Source organism: Poecile atricapillus, chromosome Z, assembly GCF_030490865.1.
Source record: "Poecile atricapillus isolate bPoeAtr1 chromosome Z, bPoeAtr1.hap1, whole genome shotgun sequence".
In the NCBI taxonomy this organism is placed as follows: Eukaryota; Metazoa; Chordata; class Aves; order Passeriformes; family Paridae; genus Poecile; species Poecile atricapillus.
In genome coordinates, this window is record NC_081289.1 from 12,953,065 (window position 1) to 12,973,707 (window position 20,643).

A 20,643-nucleotide genomic window follows, 5' to 3' on the forward strand; every position below is an offset into this window, starting at 1 on the left:
GGAGTAAATAGTCCTGGAAATAATTTCCAAACACAAAGGACAAGAAGCTGATTGGAAGTAGTCAGCCTGGACTTACAAAGGGGAAATCACACCTGAGAAAACCTGAAAACCTTGTACAGCGACATGACTGCCTCAGTGATCACAGGGAATGCAGTGAGTGGCATTGTTCATCTTGACTTTAGCAGCAATTCTGAGTGCTTGCCAAAACTCCACAGACAAGGTGATGAAGTGTAGGCCAAATAACTAGATAGTGAGGTGGACCAAAAACTGGCTGAACCACCAGGTTAAAGGGTTGCCATGTGATCAGTGGCACAAAGTCCAGCTGGATGATACAGTGGATAAAAAACTGCAGCAGAGGGTTATGCTGCTATCCAGAGAGACCTCAACAGATTGGAGAAATGAGTGGGTAGGGACCTGTGAAGCTGGGATACCCCCAGTCCTGCACAAGCCCACACACCAGAATACACTGTGGGACACCCAGCTGGAAAGCAGCTTGAGAGGAAAGGACCTGGGGTTCTAGAGGACAGCAAACTGCCTGTGAGCCAGTGATGTGCCCTTGTGCCAAAGCAGGTTCACAGGATCCTCCATTTAGCACTGGTGACACCTGCAGTGCCTGTGTTGGGCTCCTCAGTGCAAGAGAGATGTGGACATACTGGGGAGAGTCCAGTGAGGAGCCAGTAGAATGATGAAGTGACTGGAGCAACTCTCCTGTGAGAAAAGGATTAAAGAGCTGGTGTTGCTCAGCCTGGAATAGAGAAGGCCAATAAGGACTTGGTGAGTGTGTATAAATATCTGTAAAGAAGACAGAACCAGACTCTGGAGCAGGCTGCCAGAGAGGTGATAGAATCTCCACTGTTGGACCTGACTGGACATGTCCCTGAGTGACCTGCTCTAGCTGACCCTCTGAACAGTGGTACCCCAGAGGTGCCTGCTGACCTCTTCAGTTCTCTGAGCCTCTGACACCAAGACAAGAAAACTGCTGTCATCTGGCAGATAGAAAATAGGAATTTTGGTTTAATGATTTGCAGCAAAAGACCAGTAATAAACAAGGAGTTGATCTTGCCAAAGAGATGCAGTGGTGAGCAAGGTGCAAATAGTTCTTCCCACAGGATCACCACTGTGGCAGGGGAAGAGTTTGCAGCACAACCCACATATGGATAAATCACAGGGTGAGGGAAGTATCTCCCACTATTGCTCCCTTAGTAAGAACTGATGCAAATAAAGCTCTACAAAACAAAATCTATTGGCAGGAACAACCAGCTTCAAACCCAAGTCCTGGCCCTTGGCAGTAGACACCAGCGCTTGCACACTCAACACAATTCTTGCAAAGAACAGCTGAGGGAGATGAGGCTGTTTAGCCTGGGGAAGAAGAGGCTTGGGGCTGACCTCATCACTCTCTGCAACTGCCTGAGAGGAGGTAACAAGTGATAGGACAAGAGGAAACGTCCTGAAGTTGCACCAGATGAGGTTTAAATTAGATACTAGGAAAAATTTCTTCACTGAATGAGTGGTCAGGAATTGGAACAGGCTGCCAGGGAAGAGATAGAAACACTGTCTCTGAAAGTGCTCAAAAGTGTGTGGATGTGGCACTGAAGGACATGGTTTAGTGGCGAATGTGGTGATGATGGGTTAAAAGTTAGAATGAATGATCTTAGACCTTTTTCAGCCTCAACAATTCTATACCCCCTATCCTGGAATTCAAAACCTCAACTGCAAATGTGCTTTAACTTGTGCTAATTCGACGGATGTTTCTGGTGAAACAGGCACCTAGAAATGCTTAAATGGCAAAACTCTAGGGAAAAGAGACCATGAGAAGAAGTCAGAACTTGTTTTCTCTCATGCTCACAGCCTTCTTTGTGCCACCTGCTGTGGCATCCCCCAGCAGCCACATCCAAGATGGGAAGCACACCTGGGCTCTTATCTCTCTCTGCATTTTGTTTCAAGTGTTTACAATTAGATAAGGATCCTGCCACTAAACTGGTTTGGGGACAGCAAGTTATTGTTTTTTGTAGATTTAACACAAGTTAAGAGTAAATCATCAGGATTCACAGTATTTTATAGATTAGGTTTCTGATTTCTTTCTGGTTTCTTTTAGAATAGAGCATTTTATATATTAGGTTTCTGATATTAAACAGACTGTGTTTTAATTTAAGTATTTCATATGTGCATTGCAAAACAGTATAGAAAAATGCCCCGCATTTTTCAGATAAACTACAAGACTATAATTTTTATTTTTTTTTTAATCTGGCAACTTCAAAATATTGTTTAATGAAAGAACCTAAATCCAAGTTATTATTTTTTCATTTTGTACATTTAATAAGTGTTTCCAACATATTCCAATTTTACACTGTTTTGAATTATATTACAAGTATCAGTAATTAATTTTCTTAGTAATGCCACATATTTTGAAGTTACCAGAAGTGCTTTGAGTGAGCAGGTAACTCTAGATACCGCAGTCCCCTCTAGTGGGGAAAATCAGACTGTGCTGATTTTGCAGGACCTGCTGCATTAGCAGTGGTTGGATATGAAAGCTTTGTTTTCCCCCCATATATCCTGAGGAATCTGGGTCGATTTTTTTTCTTTTTTATGGTTTGTTATTTATTTATGGTACATTATTTTTGTTCTGAAGGAGAGAGGGGCACGTAGATTCAGTTCCTACTTGTGAACCTTCAGAGCAGGAATTCACTATGTGCCCTACAAATCCCCCTGCCAAAAGAAAGCAAGTTTTGCTGCGAGTACCTTATTTCCACAAAACATTTGGGAAGCTCGTTTTTTTAATTAAAAGGAAACAAATGGATTCATGAAGGACAGGTTCACCAGAGATCACCATCTATCTCCTGGCTCAGCAGCTCATCTAAACCCATTTTAAAATCCTCCTGTACTGGCATTTTCTGATTCAGAATTGTGCCCTTGTAATATTCCCCTCTTGTGTGAGCAAGAAGCGGTGAAGTTTAGGTTTTAAGAAGCCATTGACATCAATATAATAAAGAACACCCCCTCCTCAAAAACCTTATCTGCCCGTTTGTTCCACTTCTGTTTTGCTGCAGCTCAAAGGGAGAACTGTGTCTACCACCCCACATCTCTTTTTTGTTTTTCTCTTACATAATTGTCATCGTGTTTTTAATTAAGTTAAATAGGATGTTGCACTGAGCTCCTCAGCAGCTTCCTGAATTTTGTGATCTATCCGATCAATTTACTGAAATCAGAGCACTGTCTCTGCTGGTATAACGTGCACTGGGTGCAAGTCACAGATATTTGCATGAACCAATTTATCTCTTAAAAATATTTCTTCTTGACTGAAGAATAAATTGCCTTTACCCTAATGCGCTAGGTAATGAATTGCATTTGAAATATGTTTATTTTTAGCTAAAAAATGCTAATGGCAGCTTGCTGTTAAAAATAGACAGTACAGTTGGCACAGAAATATGGGCTGGGGAATCGTTCTTCCCTCATCAGTGGAAATGCCCTCTGTGTAAGTCACCTGGGGAGAAAACATGATGTTCCTAAATAATTTAGTCGCTCCAACTGGAGAGAGGGTGAACAGCAAGGCACCTCTGTCTCCTGAGCCCTGCCTTATGAACTGTCCCTGTGGCCCAGCACCCTCGTGGGGCTGTGTCCTCCTGTGGGGACCAAGGGTGTAAGATGGAAATGGCACATTTTTCCTGTCTCCCTGCTGTAGTCAGTGGCTGCAATGTGGGTTTTTATGTGCCTCTAGCTCTGCCTGGCTGCAGGGAGTGGGGTGTTTTGGTGGGGGGAGCACTGCAGAACCCCATTAGACATTAGCAACTCCCACTCCTCCCTCAGCAGCTGCTCCCCAGGCCAAGGGACTTTATCTTGGGCAGAATTTTCCTAATGTCTGTGAAATTTCCCTGGCTGCTCTCTAAGTCCATTACTTGTCACATTCCCATGATTTATTCCCTTCATTTTTGCAGCAGCTTTTTTTCATAGTTAAGAGTGTTATGTCCACTAAGTCTCCTTTTTTCTAGACTACACAGATCAATTGCCCATGTTTTCTCTTACATTAAGAATTCCAAGGCCTCTGACACTTGTTCTTCCACTCTTGTATTCACCAGGTAGGTACACTTGTCCCTTACAGTCTAGTGCCAAAAAGCCAACCATGCAGCTGAGGCCTTGCTGAGCAGCCTGGTAGACTCACTTTGTGCATCTTGGAGATAATTTTTTCTGCTTTTTTAAAATGGTAGGGCATTTGTCTATTTTTCACAACAGAAGGGCCTCGTGGAGTCACGTGGTTGTTTGGTCCATAACTTTTACCCTCTACAACTCTCTCCTTGGCCCATGCATGTACTGCTGTTGAATTGTGTCCTGTTTTTTGGATCATTTCTCTAACTCATTATAGATGTTGAATACTGTTTCTGACCTGCAACACACTTGGAGACCGCCCTCCTGAATTACTGTGACCCACAAATGGAGGAAGATAGCCTCTATTCCACTGGAGATTCTCTATTCCACTGTGGAATAAGTGGTTAGTGAAAGTATTTTATTAACATCAGATCTAAGACAGACTCCCATGAAACTCTAACAAATACAGTCCTTCAGCTGGACAGTGAGCCACTAATCACCACTCTAACCACATGTTTTTCCAACAAGTTTTGCATTTGTTTTCATAACAGCTTATCTAAATAAAGTTTTCTAAATTCTATGAGAATGTTTTTCAGGTTTTTCAGATTCATGGTTAGAGTCATTTAGAAGCCTGGCTTATAGAAGTGGAAAAACAGATAACCTTCCAAGTACACAGGTGCTACCTCAGCTAGTGTTCATCAAATTCTTCTTCTGTATTTTCAATACACTTTTATCATCCAGCCCCAGTGGTGCTGCTGTGATACAAGGGTTGGTTTTCTCACCTCACTTTAATCCCTGAGTGAAGTATTAAAGTGCCAGTTCTGGTAATTTGGTTACCAGAGATAGTCTCAGGGTCTGGCTGCACCATCCAAATCATCCAAGTGTGGCAAACAGTGCCTGGGAGGAACCCAGCTGCTCGTGCTGTCAGCCCTGGCCATGTCAGCACCCCCTCCCTTGGAAAAGGGGCTGTATTTTTGCTGCCAACTGTTGTCCTGTGGTTCTCAGCACTCCTAAGGTTGGATCTGCCCTGGGAGTAATTGAATGGTGCATCATGGAAGAGGCTGTCCATCCCTCCAAAGCCGCACAGAGGATATGTCCTTCTACTTCCAAAAAACCAGCACATCTGCTCCTCTGCACTGTTCATTCCATCTGGAGCAGGGACAGTCTGGCACCTGTGGGCTACTGAGTTTTCCAAGCATGGGAGTTATGGAGAGACAGGGTGTCTCCCTCAACAGTGGCAGACACCACGTCAGAGTCCAGCACCTCCTGCTCTCAGGGCCAAACATCTGCAGCCTCCAACATGTCCTTGCACCGGCACTCCCCTGGCCCCAGATAATTTTACACTGAAAGCTCACTGTTAAAAAGGGGTCTCACCACAATATAAAGGGCTCCTTTTAGGATGGATGATATTAACTTTTCTGTGGGAAGTTTTCAGTCAGGGAAGTGTTTTAGAAGGGAAGACACAATTCTGCTCACACAGGCTCAAGTCAGGGGGCTGGCAGTTCCCACCACTTCACTGCTGAAGCACAAAATTTGTACCAGACACAACCCCTACTCAAGAGATTAAAAATCTAGTTTTGAACATTGTTTTCCAGATTTTGCTTGAAAGGTAGGGCAGTGTCCCCTACTTCCTGCCAGATCTCACATAGAGACATCTAGCCAGAAAAATACTGCCTTCATTTGACAGAACGCACCCAGTAGGAACAGACAAGAAATACCAAACTGATCTGTTGCTGGTTGAAAATTACCTAAAAGACAACAAATTAAAAGCTTAACCAGAAAAATGCCAAAATCCTGAAAAAAAATCTAGTAAATATTATTTATTTCATACATGATCAAGAGAAGGTTCTGCTTTTAGGGAAGAAAATCACAACGGGAAGTCCTTGATTGATCCTTGGTTCTCCTCATTATAATATGTTCTTAGGAGTTGGCTTGGTTCTACTGAGTCAAGACCAGAAGTGTCCAAAAGGGTTTCCACCAGATATAGTTTACAACACAAAATGTGGCTTGGGAGACTAGATAAAAAACATTAGTTAAAGAAAAGTAGAACTGATTCTTTATTTATAGGCTTTAGTATTTCCTGGGACCAAACCCCTTACTTCCTAATTTTACACTACAATCTAAGCAGGAATTGTAACAATTAAAAGTCAGGAATCCAAAGTAAGGAAGATTTACCCATGGTGGCACGTGTTTTAATAGCAGGTAACATGAAGAATCAATATTTTATGACCTGTCACATATTTGAGTCATCTGTCATGCTTTATCCTTAGATGTTGAAGTTGTTTGACAGCTCTAAAGTAGAAGGAAGCAAAACAGAAAAGAAGTTTTTTTGCTGGTGTCACACTGTCAGAAAAATTTAACAGGTAATAGTCTACAACAAGCAATTAAAACACATTGGTCTCTTATTACAGAACAAATTCTACTCCGTGGGGCCTGAGGGAAATGCATCTCATAAAATTTGCTATTTTTATGTTAGAAGCTAGCACAAACTATACTTTCCCCGCATGAAAAAAAAATCAAAAAGAAGCAGAAATGCTGCTACTTCACAGAGCACAGATGAATACTGATTTGGAGACCTTACATAACAGGGAAGCAGAAAGATCCACCTGCAAAACCTCAGTTTGATTTCTGCTGAGGTCCAGCTACTGATCCCAGAGTCAGTGCAACCACACAGGGGAACACAACCGTGTGGAGGATACAGTTTATCTGCTGTGCAGGTAAAGAGCGCAGCAAAGGAAGGCCATAGCTCAGATGAAGACAAGGAAAGGATGAAGATGAGATGTCTGTAGAATTACCTACAGGTTTGGAAGTGTCACAACTGTTCAGGCTTACTGTTTTCCAAGTTCCAGTTCTGAATCATGTGTTATACTTCAATCTCAGCTTCTAAAAAAAAAAAGATAGAAATAAAAACAAACAAAAATCACCCTTCTGTGCCTCATAATTGCAATAAAACCCACTAGGTCTCAGGAAATAAGAAATAAATCAGGCTTTTCAGAACTCATGTTTATATGTCTCCCTGGCTTTTGAATGTTTGTGGTTCATTAAGTTTTTCTGGAAAACAAGGACTTTATTCCCTGAGCAGCACTAACAGGAAGGGTCTTCTGTCTCTTCCAGTGTGGTAAAAAGGAGACATTTTAATTTTTATTTGTTTCTGTAGGTAGTTAGCCTAAAAGTAGCCAAGATTTTGAGCATTTTCTTTCATTTTCCACATCCCTCTAGAATAGCTCCTTTCATGTGTTAAAAAAAAAGGAGCATCTGAGAAAATTTCAGTCTCAACAAATTGGTATTTTGCAAATTTTGAAAATTCCTTCAATATAAAGTTCCTATATGTAACACCTATGGGTAACACCAGAAAAGTCCAGGAGAGGAAGAAATTGTAGCTTTTTTTCCCTGTCTCCAAGCAATCGATAACATGAGACTTTGCTAGCACAGAGGTTTGCATATCACCACAGAGAAGAAAGAGGATGGACACACGGACTGTAGGAATGACCACCAAGCTCATCTCCAGGGTGCAGTGACCCATCACTTTGGGAACACCCTGAAACCAGCACATGTACCTGACATTACCACATTTACAGCCACAGCTGATGCTTTCCATAGTGCTGCCCACGTGGAGTGAGCCACCACGCATGGCAGGTGCTCAGTCCATGGTGCTCAGCTGTGTGTCCCAGCCCAAGCTGGGCACTAGGCCACTTGTCCCTGGTCTGTACAGCACAGGCTCAACTGCCTGATCAGGCCCACTGGGAAAAAATGAGGTTTTTCTTTTTACAGGAGTCTCTGCTTATTTTCAAATGTGCCAAGGCTGGCACAGCAGCTTGGTTGCGGGGACTTTGCTGCCAGCAATGCTTGGCCCTGCGGCCTCTGAAACCCAGGCAGCCTCTGCTCTCCCCCAGGGCTGGGCGATCCGTGAGGATGTGACCTCTAGAAAAGGACACCAAATTAGGAGATGTTTCAGTGTCTGAGGCGATGAAATATTTAATCCCTGCTCTCTCTGGGATATGCATCATCACAGATTTGCTTATCTGCTGCTCAGTGACAGCAGCGGCTGACAGGGACGATGACAGCTGACACACATTAACCCAGCTGCACAACACGAGCTATCACTCCAGAGCAGAAATCCATCATTATTATTTAAGCACCGAGGAGGTGTCTCAGTGCCAGATACCGAACACAGGCGGCACCTGCACTGGAAATTCAACACTGCCAGGGTCTCTTGGAGGTGAGGGAGCCTCGGCAGGAGCCTCAGCCCTGGCATCCCCTGCGGGACCAGCAGCAGTGGTGCTGGTCTCTGAGCAGCCCAGCACCAAGGGTCTCGTGTATCCCCACTGCTGACCTGGCCATACACTGATGGACCAAAATGAGAGGGAAGTGTGGACAGATATTGCTTGTTTAGGGGGTGGAAAGGTAGAAGCCTTTATTGGAGCTTTTCTAGAGCTACACAGCAGGATAGTGCATTAACCCCCACTACTAAAGGCTACAGGTGGAGTGAAAGGCTCCTCAGGGAGAGCTGCAGCAGATGTAGCTGTGTGGATGCAACTTGCTTCCCCTTTGTCTAAGCTGCCCTCCTTTTCACAGATGAGCTTCTTTCTGAGCAAACCTATATCAGTGTCTGCTTTATCTAATAGGTCATTCTGAATTATTGCTGTCTCTGAGAAATGAGTGACTGAGCTTTGAGAAATCCTGGTGAAACTGGGGTTAGGTTTGAGAAGGTGGGCTGGAGATTTCCCCCCTTCCTGTTAGTGTTTGACACTGGATTGGTTGCTGCTCGAGACTGCCTTGCTGTCTCTTGCCACTACAATGGCACCCTTACACTGAAAAAGTGCATTTTACCCAAGACTTGTTTTATGGTCACTGGTGGGAACAGCCAAACAGCAGGACAGTTGTCCATGTGTCTCAGGTGCAGGGTAGAAGGGGGAAAGAAACCACCAAGGATTCTAAGCCCTAGAGCCGATCTTATGTTGTGTGGGGTGTGATCCTTCCAGAGGAGGAAATAAGGTGGACTACTTACAACACCACATGAATGCCTGCCTAAGACTGCAGGGCTTGCTGGACACACTGGGATGTCACCTTCCTGTTCTGACCCAGAGGACACTGTGCCACACCTGTCACTCAGGGCTTCTGCAAACCAGCTTGCCTTTCTGCATGCTCTTCAGCTGGCAATTTCCTCACACAGCCCTCCCCTTCCTTCTCTGAGATAGGGTTTGGATTTTTTTCCTCTGCACTGCTGATTGCAGTCTGCCTTCTGTGCTCAAAGCTCTTCAGGAAAGGAATCTCTTTCTTTTACAAGAGTACCCTTCACACCTCTAGAGCAACTCAAGAAAATGTTTAAGGGAATAATATAAATTAATAGTAGCAATAAATCCTTACACATCATCCAAAGCCTGCACAAATTGGGTTTGGAGCAAGAAAAGGAAGATGAAAGAAAAAACGTCTTCAGGACCATGAGCATTCAAGTATTGTCCTTGCTAAATACCAGGCAGGTTTTCATGACAGATGGTATTCACCAAAAAGCTAACCCTCTCCCTAGACCCTGGCTTTGCCAATTACCGAATCCAGACTTTTTCTAGCTGAGTATCATCTCACCCCACAAAGATTTTTTTTCAGTAGTTTAACATGTAATTTCATACCTTTGGAAACAATTGTGAGCCTTATGTACAGTTCCAAATACTTCTTATTTGCCTAGAGAGTGTACAGACAGTTAATTAACATTCCTGTGCTTGGTAAGCTAATCACTAAACTGCAGTTTTGAAATCTCAGACCAAAGCTGCTCCAGATCGTTATCTTTCTGTTGCCCATAAACATGTAACTTGGCACCTGTATCTTTAGGCAAACGGGATCAATATTTGCAGCTCATTAGCAGGTTTTGGTTGAGACCCAACATTGCAGCAGCCAACCAGTCAGAGAGGAATGTGACAAGATGAAGGATGCACAGCCTTGCCTTGGTGAGCCCCTGCCCCAGAGGTGCTCAGGACAAAGTCCTGCAGCTGCAGGACCCTTCCCCTCTATGGTGAGCCCCAGCAGCCAGAGCCCCACGCCCAGTTGTAGCCCAACCCATTCATCAAATTTTTTCTTCCCATCAGCACAAGCACATACAAAGAGAAAGTTTGGAAAACTGTTGGGAATCCTTGGATGTGCATGGATTTGTGCCATGTTGCCAGGTCACACAGCTTTGGCACTGGCCAAAGAACAGGGTAATTCATTTCACACACAAAAAATGAGAGTTTAAATGTTTTTATTATTCTGCAGCATTTAAGGTTCATCAGCACTGATATTTTTCTTATGTTTTCTGTGACATTTGATCTTATTGCAATGTTTTAGTTATTATGTTAAAATAAAAAAATCAGCTCTTTTTTTCAAGTAATTTCTTTCACAGAAATGTCATGCCATTGGAATGGCCAGAGAACTGTCACAGCCCTCTTTGTTTCTGTCAGGAGGAAACACTCAATGTATGAACTGGGAATTCATCTGGAGAAATCCTGTCTGTTGAAAAAAGAGCAGAGCTCCATTTCTGTCACACCACTAAAATAAGCCCCATCGTAGCAGCTTCCTTACACAGAGATCCTGGCTGGCACCTTCAAGGATCTGCTTCAATATCTTGGCTTTCTCCCAGCAGCGAATTCCCACTCTCTCCGTGCTCACAGGAGAGCAGGCTCAGCGCAGAGCCTGAGCACACAGCGCAGGCACTGAGTGGCTCCTCCAGGCTGGGGCTCACTCACAGCCCCCAGCCCACGCTGGCCCTGGGCTCTGCCTCCTGCCTGATGGCCCAGCCCACACAAGGACAGCTTCGTCTCAATGGCAGCAAGGTTTGTTTTCCCAAACCAAAAAAAGTGTGCCAACGTCAACATCTAATATTGCCTAGCACAGGAAAACTCTTGGAAGATATAATGCTATTAAAGCTAGATATAAAATGTTACTGACAAAATAAAATCCCCATAAGATTGTACAATGCCAATCCAAACATTTCCTGGCCGATATGCCCAGAACATTGTCAAGATACCTCACTGACATGAATTGATCCTCAGAGAAGCTCCCTGTAAACAAGTACATCAAAGTTTGTAACAGTTTACAAATACAATGAAGAGCAGTCTGATCATGCATCTTGAAGGTTGGAGAAACAAACAAAAATACCTACAGATCCTCTGGGTTCCAGGGGAGAAACTGAAAAACAGCTACAACAAGTGGGCAGAATATAAAGAAAGTGAAACATTTTATCAATTAACAGTTAAAGAACAGGAAGAGTTTAGGAATCACCATTCAGAGATCCTCTTTAGTGACAGCAATTTATTTGACCATCTGGGCAAAGAAAGACTGTAGCAAACCACATGGAGGAAATAAAAATAGATGAACAACAAGTGAGTGATTTTGCTTGACTTGAGCCTACAACGCTGCAGAGCAGGAAGCTACTTCATGTGAAAGACATTATTAATGAAGGCATTTCAGCCTCTTGCCAGTTCTTCCAACAACATACTAGATCTCCCATGCCAGCAAACCTGTCTTGAGACGTGACTCCCATCCCAAACTTGACAGAAACACCACCAAGTACAAAAGACAAATTGATGAGCCTTCTGGAAAGGGACCACCAGAGGAAGGAGCGTCTCTGTGATGTTCCACAGTAAAGAAAACTCTTTAGGAGAAAGAATAGGAGGCTTTTTACTGTGTTTTGTTCATTATGATAAAAATCTTCCTTTTCTTGACAGAAGCAAATATTGAAATAGAGGAAAAGGCAGCCCACTGTTCAGCAGGATCCAATCACGACATTCCAGTGTGTTGGTTCCCACCTCAGGCAGACACACAGCGTCCTCCCACATCTAGGCCACACTCACTGTGTGTGACAGTAGCAGGAGATGGTGGTGCCTGCCCTGGAGGTACAGCCATGAGCACCAAGCTGTCCAGATGATGAACCCAAAAGCTGTTCAAAGTGAGGCATGGCTAGCAGAGCCATCACCCAAGGGAGCCCTGTTTCTACCAGCCCAGACTGGTGCCAGCAGATGACACAGATGACAGCTACAACTTGATCCGTCCTTGGATAGGTCTCTCTTCCCTCTGTCTGTCACTCTCCTCCTGTCTTTCTCACCAATAAGCATCCATATTTTGTATTCTTGGAGCTGCATTCAAACCAGAGGAAAGCCACCTGGGCCAGGGATTAGGAAGGGTGGCAGGGAAGCTTGAAGCCTGCCCATATTCAGACTTTTAGAGCCTGTCGCTGACACCTGGCTATATTTAGGAGAAGTTGGAGAAGGATCTTTCAGAGATAAGAAAACTGTCAGGCTCTAAAGAGGTGCCTTCTTTAAGCTGCTCTAACCCCGTTTCACAAGCTTTGCAGTCAAAATTCACCTGCTCCTTCAGGCATGGCCTTACTGACAAGAGAGCCAAGCTGACTGCTGTATGTAGCTTGGTTCATGCCTTCCCATCAGGCTGGCTGCTGCTTGCACCCTCACCCAGTCAGTCCTCAAGCTGTTTAACTGATCTTACTGAGTCTTCCTGACCTGTGGTTGGAATCTCAGACCCAGCTCCTGCAAAGCTGTTTGCTCTCCGGGAAGGCAGTCCTGGCACATGATGGCACATCCCAAAAGGACTAAAAATACCCAGCCTCAAGCTCTGCTCAGACAAGGTCTCTGACAGCTTGTTACAAACAAGCCTAATCTTCTAAGCTTTGTTACAAAACTGCCTAATCATTTGATATTTCAGGCTGAAGATCTTCCATACGTGACCAGCAGCTTCCCTCTTCCTCCATGCATGCAGCTAATGGCTTTGTGCAGGGTAATTATAATTCCAGGATTCACACACCTCACTTTGTCCATGTCAGATTTAGGCTTCCCATCTCACCCAGGTCTGCCATCCCACAGAAGCCAACAGCACTCATCCATCCTGGGAACCATCCTAAGATTAAATGAGTCACCCAGGAGGGCCCTGTTCTGCTCCAAGGACCTCCTAGAGCCTCACATGTGATGTCTGACTGTGAGTGAGCTGATGTTATGTGAGATGCATCTCCAGGCCTAACCTCTATATTATCTCCCAAAAAATCTTCTCACCTTTCACAAAATTTCCATCTGGAAGAAAACAGGAACTTAAAGAAGTCAAGACCACAAATGGTCAGGCTGCCCTGACCCACTCTGGGCTCCAGACTTAATTTCCAAATACATCTCCTTTCTTACTTTGGTGCAAGGTGGTGACACTTCATTGCTGAGTACCTTTTTTTTTTTTGATCAGTTTTTCTTAACCACCACATTTAGTCCTGGAGACTTTTGTTTATTGTCTCAATAGCTTCAAGAAGCATTCTGTCTAGAGAAATCAACAACGCAGAAAATAATGTATCCCTGCCGTGTCACTCTTCCTCTTTACAGTGAGGGTGGTGAGGCCCTGGAACAGGTTGTGCAGAGATGTCCCAAACCTGGATATGTTCAAGGCCAGGTTGGATGGGCTTTGAGCAGCCTGGTCAAGTGCAAGGTGTCCCTACCCATGGCAGGGGAGCTGGTATGAGATGACATTTCAGGTCCCTTCCAACCCAAACCATTCAATGATTCCATTATTCTCCCCCTCAGCATGCTGTCTGCAACCAAACAGCCCCTGGACTGACATCCATTTCCTCCTGCCATGTTTCAGTCTTCACATGCAACAGAAAAAGGGGGGAAAAACAATGTAAGATTAAATTGGATTTTAAAACTACAAGAATTGGCCAGAGTCTTTCAGGGAGAGCAGTACAGTTGCTGAGTGCATTAAGTATTCAAGGAGTGTAGCTTTAGGTCTGACAATGTGCTGGGTTTTCTCTCGTGAATGACAGCCTGTAAGTTGACAGAAAAGTTCTGTCCAGCCGTGTGTTGTACACAGATGCTGGAAATCTGGGAAAATTGATTTGAGTGGATCTTTCAACATTTTTCTGTTTCTTCTCGGAAAACAATGTCTAATAAAATAACATTCTGTCTGTTCAGCCCACCATCACCCCTGTGGCCCTGAAACCATCTGTCATGGATGGAAGCAACTGCACTTGCAAGAGAGAAGCAACAATATACTTTATTGATATAACCCAGTGATTTAACAAAGTTCAATGGTAAATGCAACAGTGGTTTAACAGGATTCAATGGCAAGATTGTTTATTTACTGCGTAGAGGACAAGGTCAGAGATCCTGTCATTGAGCCATGAGGTTCAGAAAGAATCCCCTTGCATTCTAAACCCCTTCTCAAAGAGAAGTGTAGGTGTAGGTGAATCCAGTTGTAGTCTGTTTATATCTGAGAGATTATATCTGCACACTCAATCCTTTATATCACTTAGCTAAAATTTCCAAGTTTAGTGTGCTATTAACCACTTACCAAGGTTCTGTTGCAGCGAGGAATCTCTCAGCTTTAAGGAGTAACCTTGAGAGGGGACCCTCCTCAAGGAGAGATCCTGGCATGCAGCCCACCATTCCAGATAGCCCTTGGCTACCATGCTGCCACCCCCTCCCACCCCCCCCAAAACTCCAGAGAAAGCTGGGTGCAGCCAGCAGAGACCCACTGGTAGTTAGGGCTGAAGCGGCAGAGGGGAGCATACCACCACAGCATCCTCTCACATGCTACAAATGTGCTTGTGCAGCCATGAGCTGAGCCTTCTGACAGTAAAACCACCTGAGCCACACATTTAGAAAATTTCTGAATGCTCCTGAAACCATTTCCTGCAGTCCTAGAAACACCTCCCACAAGCCATGCCCAGGAGTTCAGCTGCTGCCACTAACAGCGTGAGCAAGATACCACCCAGCAGATTGAGTAAGTCCCACTGTTCCACTCAACTCTGGTTTCACAGGGCTTGCATACTGAACTGGGGAAAATCTTGTTATTTTTTATGAGATTCAATTCTATTTTATTGCAAGGAAGTGCTGCAGCAGAAGAGCAAGCTCACACACCTTCTGCTCAGATGAGCTTCTCCTCTAATGCCATATGGACAAAACCGTCACACAATTTCCAATCCCAGAATTTTGTAGAAGTTTTAGTAACTCCTCAAGGTTTACTGAGCATTCTCTTTAACCCCTGTCCTTTCAGGTCGTGTTTGGTAGCTGTGAGTGATGGCAGAGCAGGCAGTTGCCAGATCCTGCCTGCTGGTTTGCCAGGGGGAGGAGGAAACGCCTTGGGCAGCTCTGGTGTGGACAAGTCATTTATCACATTTTGTTGAGAAGGTGCTGAACAATGAAACACTGAAAGAGAGCTGCTAGCAAAATAGTAGGGGAACTTCTGTCCATCCTTCTTTCCATCTCCATAGGGCAGAGCAGCCTTGCACCCTCCTTACTGTGTCTCAGCTGCAGTGCAGTTGTAGGCAGCAGTGCACAATTTATTCTCCTCCTGGTCATACAGCTGTTTCCAGTATGATCTGTGGACAACAGCTTCTCCAAAACATGTGCTAGAGCTTGATCATCAGGATTCTTGGAGAGGACCTGAGTTGGTGCCTGGCTGTTTACTGAGAGCACAATTTGCCCCAGGATCAATCTCCAGGTGATGGATATGCATCTTCCCATGGGGCCAGGGCAAAGCATGCTCAGTGCATCAAGAGGGAAAAGGCACCCACAGCAGATAGGGAAATGGGAATACACATAAATCCTCTCTCTCATCACATGGAAAACAAAATAATCCTCTTAGGCCACTCAAATTTGGTTTGTTATGTGTTCTAAAGTGACTATGTGTTTTCAAGAGATTATCTTCAAGGAAATAAGAGATGACCATTGGCTGCTCCCTGCAGCTGAGCATCTATCTACCTTTCATGCCTTTCAATTGTACACACCAGGATATTTTCCAGGCCAGGAATACATGTTGCTGTTTGAATTTTGGGCTGCAGTAGCTACAAGTGGAGTTTTAACACACTTAGCATTTCACCAACCCTGATGTAAGCAACAAAACCATCCATCTGTGGTTATAAAGAGCTGACCCAGATCAGTGTGTCCAAAAAGGGCAACACAGCTGCTGAAGGGCCCAGAGCACAAGTCATCTGAGGAGCAGCTGAGGGAGCTGAGGATGTTTAGCCTGGGGAAAAGGGGACTCAGGGGAGACCTTACCATGCTCTATAACTCCCAGAAAGGAGGTTGTAGCCAGGTGGGGATCGGTGTCTTCTCCCAGGTAACAAGGGACAGGATGAGAGGAAATGGCCTTGAGTTGCACCAGTGGAGGTTTAGATTGGATATTGGGAAAAATTCCTTCACCAAAGGAATTGTCAGACACTGGAACACACTGCCCAGGGAAGTCTTGGATTCACTGTGCCTGGATGTGTCCAAAAGGTGTGTGGGTGTGGTTCTTGGAGTTATGGTTTAGGAGTGAATGTGGAAGTGCTGTGTTAACAGTTGGAATTGATGATCTTAGGGGTCTTTTCCAACCTTAATGATTCAGTGGTTCTATAAGCAGAAAGGTGAGAATTCCAACACCTCATTAAAACTGAACTTGTCCAATTTTTTTGGCCTGCAGCCCAGGCAGCAGTGTTATCCAAGGTGCCTCAGCATGCCTATTTTCAATTTCAGAGCTTCAGCATCAATGTTTCTCTCTTCCTTCATCTCCTTCCATACACTAACCACAGTGCCAGCATTCAGCAGGGATGATGTTTAGGCTGGAGGAATCCTGTGGAGGTCCTGGGAGGAAATCTCTGGTACCTCTTTAACCCGTGGCTTTCTGCCAGCTGATGTGGTTTTATAACTGTACCAATTTTGGTGTGACCACGAAGGCCAGTTGCTCCTTAGAAAAGCAGTTGTGTGTGTTTGGAGTCAGTAATAAAAGACTAACACTTGCAAAGGTGTTATTTTCTAGATGCCAGTCAAATACATGGCAAAGATCATTTCAATATGGACGTTGGCACACAGAGTGGTGTAAAGTGTTAACGTTGTCTGAGATAATATATACCCAAACCTAGAAGGTCTGCCTTTCTCTCTGTATTTACTATTCATTTTACTGACTTTACAGTAACAGCATGGAGAGGACCATCTGAAATTCAGCACGTCTTTTAGGGAGCAACCTGGAAATCTCCCTGTGATTCATCTTTACCACAAACAAACCTCAGTGTCCTCTTTCTGAAATGTACATAAACACTAAAATGCTGTAAATCCCTCCAGGCTGACCATACCCCCAGCTCTGCAGTCAGCAGAAGGGATTGCCCTAATTGAGTGTGTCAATTATGAGTAGTAACCCTGTTGTGCTGAGGTCAGCCTAACAGACAGCCTTTAAAGACTTTAAATAGGGAACTTAACAGCAGAGTACCTGGGTGGTTGGGTAATACAGCTTCCATGAAGATTGCTTTCATTAACTGATTTTTAGGCAACAGCACTCTAAGTAGCTCTAAGAAAACAAACTTTAAGGAGCCAAAAGCCTATGATGTGATACAAAACAGACAAAGATGTTGCATGTGAATGACTTATTTATGTCTTGTCAACTAGGCACCTATGGCATTTGTTAAATTTCATTTCCATGTGTATAACACCTGTGTGCAAAATTTGTCAAAAGAATTAATAAAGGTATGTTACTGCTGAAACACTGAGTGCTGCTGGAAATCCAATAAGCAATGTTAGGGGTTTGAATGACAGAGGTGCATGAAATTATGATTAAAATAATTGAAAGAAATGGCTCATTCAGTTCTATTAAGCTTTGATTGTCCCTAGGAGTATCAGGGTACATGCTCCTTCCCACACAACATTCTCTTTCTCTGGATTTCAATTTCACCAAATATGGATTGTTTAAGAGGCTCACAAACCCCCTTATCTTACTTAGTAAATAAACAGATTAGAGGGACTTTTTCATTCACTTTATTTGGCAGTGCTGTTTACCTATTTTACTAATTACCACATTAATAACATTAGTAACCACATTTATAAAACACACCAAAGTTCCAGACTCATATAGTTTTTAATAGATTTTATTTATCACAAGTCATTGTCCATTTCTCATCCACACTTTATCCCTCACTTTTGCTACATGTTTTAAAGGGTAAAGGAAGCTCATGGAGCTATCAGTGGCAAGCTTTGTTTTACAGTTGGAAACTACCATCTCATTACATACTCACATCACAAGAATGTTTTTACCACAGTGAACATTATATTTTATATTATTTTTTTAACATAAACTAAGCTGACTCATTTTTCTTTTTCAGTACCCTCCCTAGTTTACCTTACACTTCTTGCATACTTATTTTTTACTTTCTAGTCTCAGCAACATCAGTTTAAAGTGTCTTGTAAAGTAAATCTGGACTATAGATACATGCTGAACAAGTCAGAAACTTTCCTCCAAAACAAACTTTGCTTGGAAAATGTCAATTTGTTGGAAAGCAAAGTTTATTTGATGGGGAAGCAGGCATCCAAGGTCCATGGCAGAAGAGTTTGCCACCACCAGGCTCACTGGTACCACCACCCCAGGCTTTAGGGTCTGGGTATCCTGCCCTGGAGCACCACACTCTCTGGGTCTGTGTGTGAATTAGCTGCAGGCCAAGATGACCACAAGAATCAAGGATGTAGGGAATTTGAGGGAATGGGAGAAGGTGGCTGTTCCTTGTAATATGGGGGGAGGAAATTAAATATTTCAGTTTCCTTACAGCAATATTTTTAAGTGTTTCTAGTCCTGAAATTCTTTGCTTTCATTTCACAATGAAATTAATTCTTTTTCTTTTGTTGTCACAGAAACAGTGATTTCCCCCTAGTTCTGCATTCCAGCAGTCTCTTGCAGAGGCCCCTGCATTACAATATAGGAACTGGGGTTGTGATGATGGTGGCTGTCCTCTCCCCCAGGCTGTGGCTTTGTAAGATCCCTTGAGCAGTGACCCTGTCACAGGAGCCAGTGCAGAGGCTGCCTGACAAAGAACTTCATGGTTTGGTCTCCAGGGTGTGAGAGAGTTTAGCTAATGGTGAATTGGCAGAGTTCATTTGGTGCAAGAACCTTCTGTTCACTGTCTAATGCTGGGGCAGCCGGGTTTTCACCTTTGCCTGTGCATGAGTACTTGCAAATAGATTTCCTCATGGAGCCCCGGTCCCAGTGGTGCCCCCTGAAGCACCAGCTCAGGGGCTGTCACCTGCAGCCAGGAGCAGGAACCTTTGTCACCCTGCTCCCAGGGCCAGCGCAGCCCCTGCCCCCTCACCCCTATGCAGCTCTGCTTACGTGCATGGGAACTGGGCAGTGGGAATTAGATTTTAAGGGAGAGTTTCATTTGAAAATGTCCCCACACCTCTGTCCTCATTTGAAATTTAACACAAAGTATTATTTTATCATGTTTGCAAATGTGTCCTCGAGGGAAACAAGTTATTGCTACGGAACAGAAATGTCAGGATTTTAACTCAATTCATGGTATTCATCTAGTAAATGTCATTCTTGCCCCATATGCATTGTACCTTTATTTTCATATTGCTCAAACTTTAAATGAAATAAGCTCATTATTTTGACTTCCTGTGTCGATTAGCTGATGAAAAATTATTTTTGAGAATTTCAGAGTACAAGTCCAATCTGCAGATTAAATTTTTCACTTTTCATGACAAATGGAAATGCATATAATGAAGTGCATTAGAATATTGGTCAGAGTCTTGCTCTGAGCTAAGCACAGCGTGAACATCTTTATGCTTCCTGGCAGTAAACCAGCTTCTCTCTTTTCTCTGTTTTGCACAGTCCTACTAAGCCAATCCTCACTAGAATGAGCACAAAACAAATGAATAACAGCTTTTGTACATCAACATTAAAATGGGAAGAAGCTTGGGAAAGAGCCTCCAACAGAGAAGAATGCTGACAAGTGCAAAAATGCCTGATGGATAAGCACCACCTTCTAAACAGAGATCAGCCAGACATGGAAGTGATTTCAGAAGAGAAATGCAATCATGGATTACACACCAGCTCATTAGAAACTGTTGCTGAATACAGCATCCAGAAGACATGCATGAAAAGTCACATTTGGGGAATAAATTAAAAGGGGTGTAGTTGTTGCTAGGTAAACATATGTAATATATATGCATTGAAGAGGTTTGTAAATGTCATTTTTTTTATTCAGACAGAAAGCAAAAAGCTTTAAAACCTTTCACAGTAGAGAGACAGTTAACTTCAGACTATTCCTATCCCAGTAGCCAAGAAGCTGTTAGGACATCTCTCTTAAATTAGCATTTATAGACTGAATGTTTCCATCACCTAGTGGAAAAAGCATAACTTTTACTGCTACATTGCTGCACTTCATTTACTTCACTGTATAATAAGTTGACTAAAACTGTAAAGCTTCTCAATTTTTACTGCATATGTGTTCCAATTAATATGTCTGTAACAAATTTAAGGCTCAAAAATTATTTCTGACCTATATTCTAGTTCTATGAAGCATATATATAAGGTATGTCTGACTGAATATCACAATGCTATAAAATTTCCCAAGATGCATAGAATTGTTTGTATTTGAAGTGACAAAATAAAAGCTCTTGATTTCTTTTTTAAAAGGAGAAAGTAATTTTCCCCCTTAAATGTAACACACTGCTGCTCACTTTCAGGGTGTTTCTTTTCCTTGTTCTTCCATATACCTGTGGAGTGACACTCTGTGGCCCATGCTAATGCCAATCTGACAAGGTGATCTAATGAGACCTTCTGGCCTTAAGTTTAAACTCAATG

The 20,643-nt window shown here is 43.4% G+C and overlaps 1 protein-coding gene across 1 annotated transcript in view; it reads left to right on the forward strand.

Annotated features, from left to right (window-relative positions):
• Positions 1-19,950, forward strand: part of LOC131573841 (LHFPL tetraspan subfamily member 3 protein) — a 230,649-nt gene extending 210,699 nt beyond the window's left edge. The window contains exon 3 of the mRNA XM_058828125.1: positions 19,669-19,950. Within this exon, the coding sequence (XP_058684108.1) occupies positions 19,669-19,697 (29 nt within the window). The 3' untranslated portion in view covers positions 19,698-19,950. The remainder of the gene's footprint in view (positions 1-19,668) is intronic.
• The last annotated feature ends 693 nt before the right edge of the window (positions 19,951-20,643 follow it).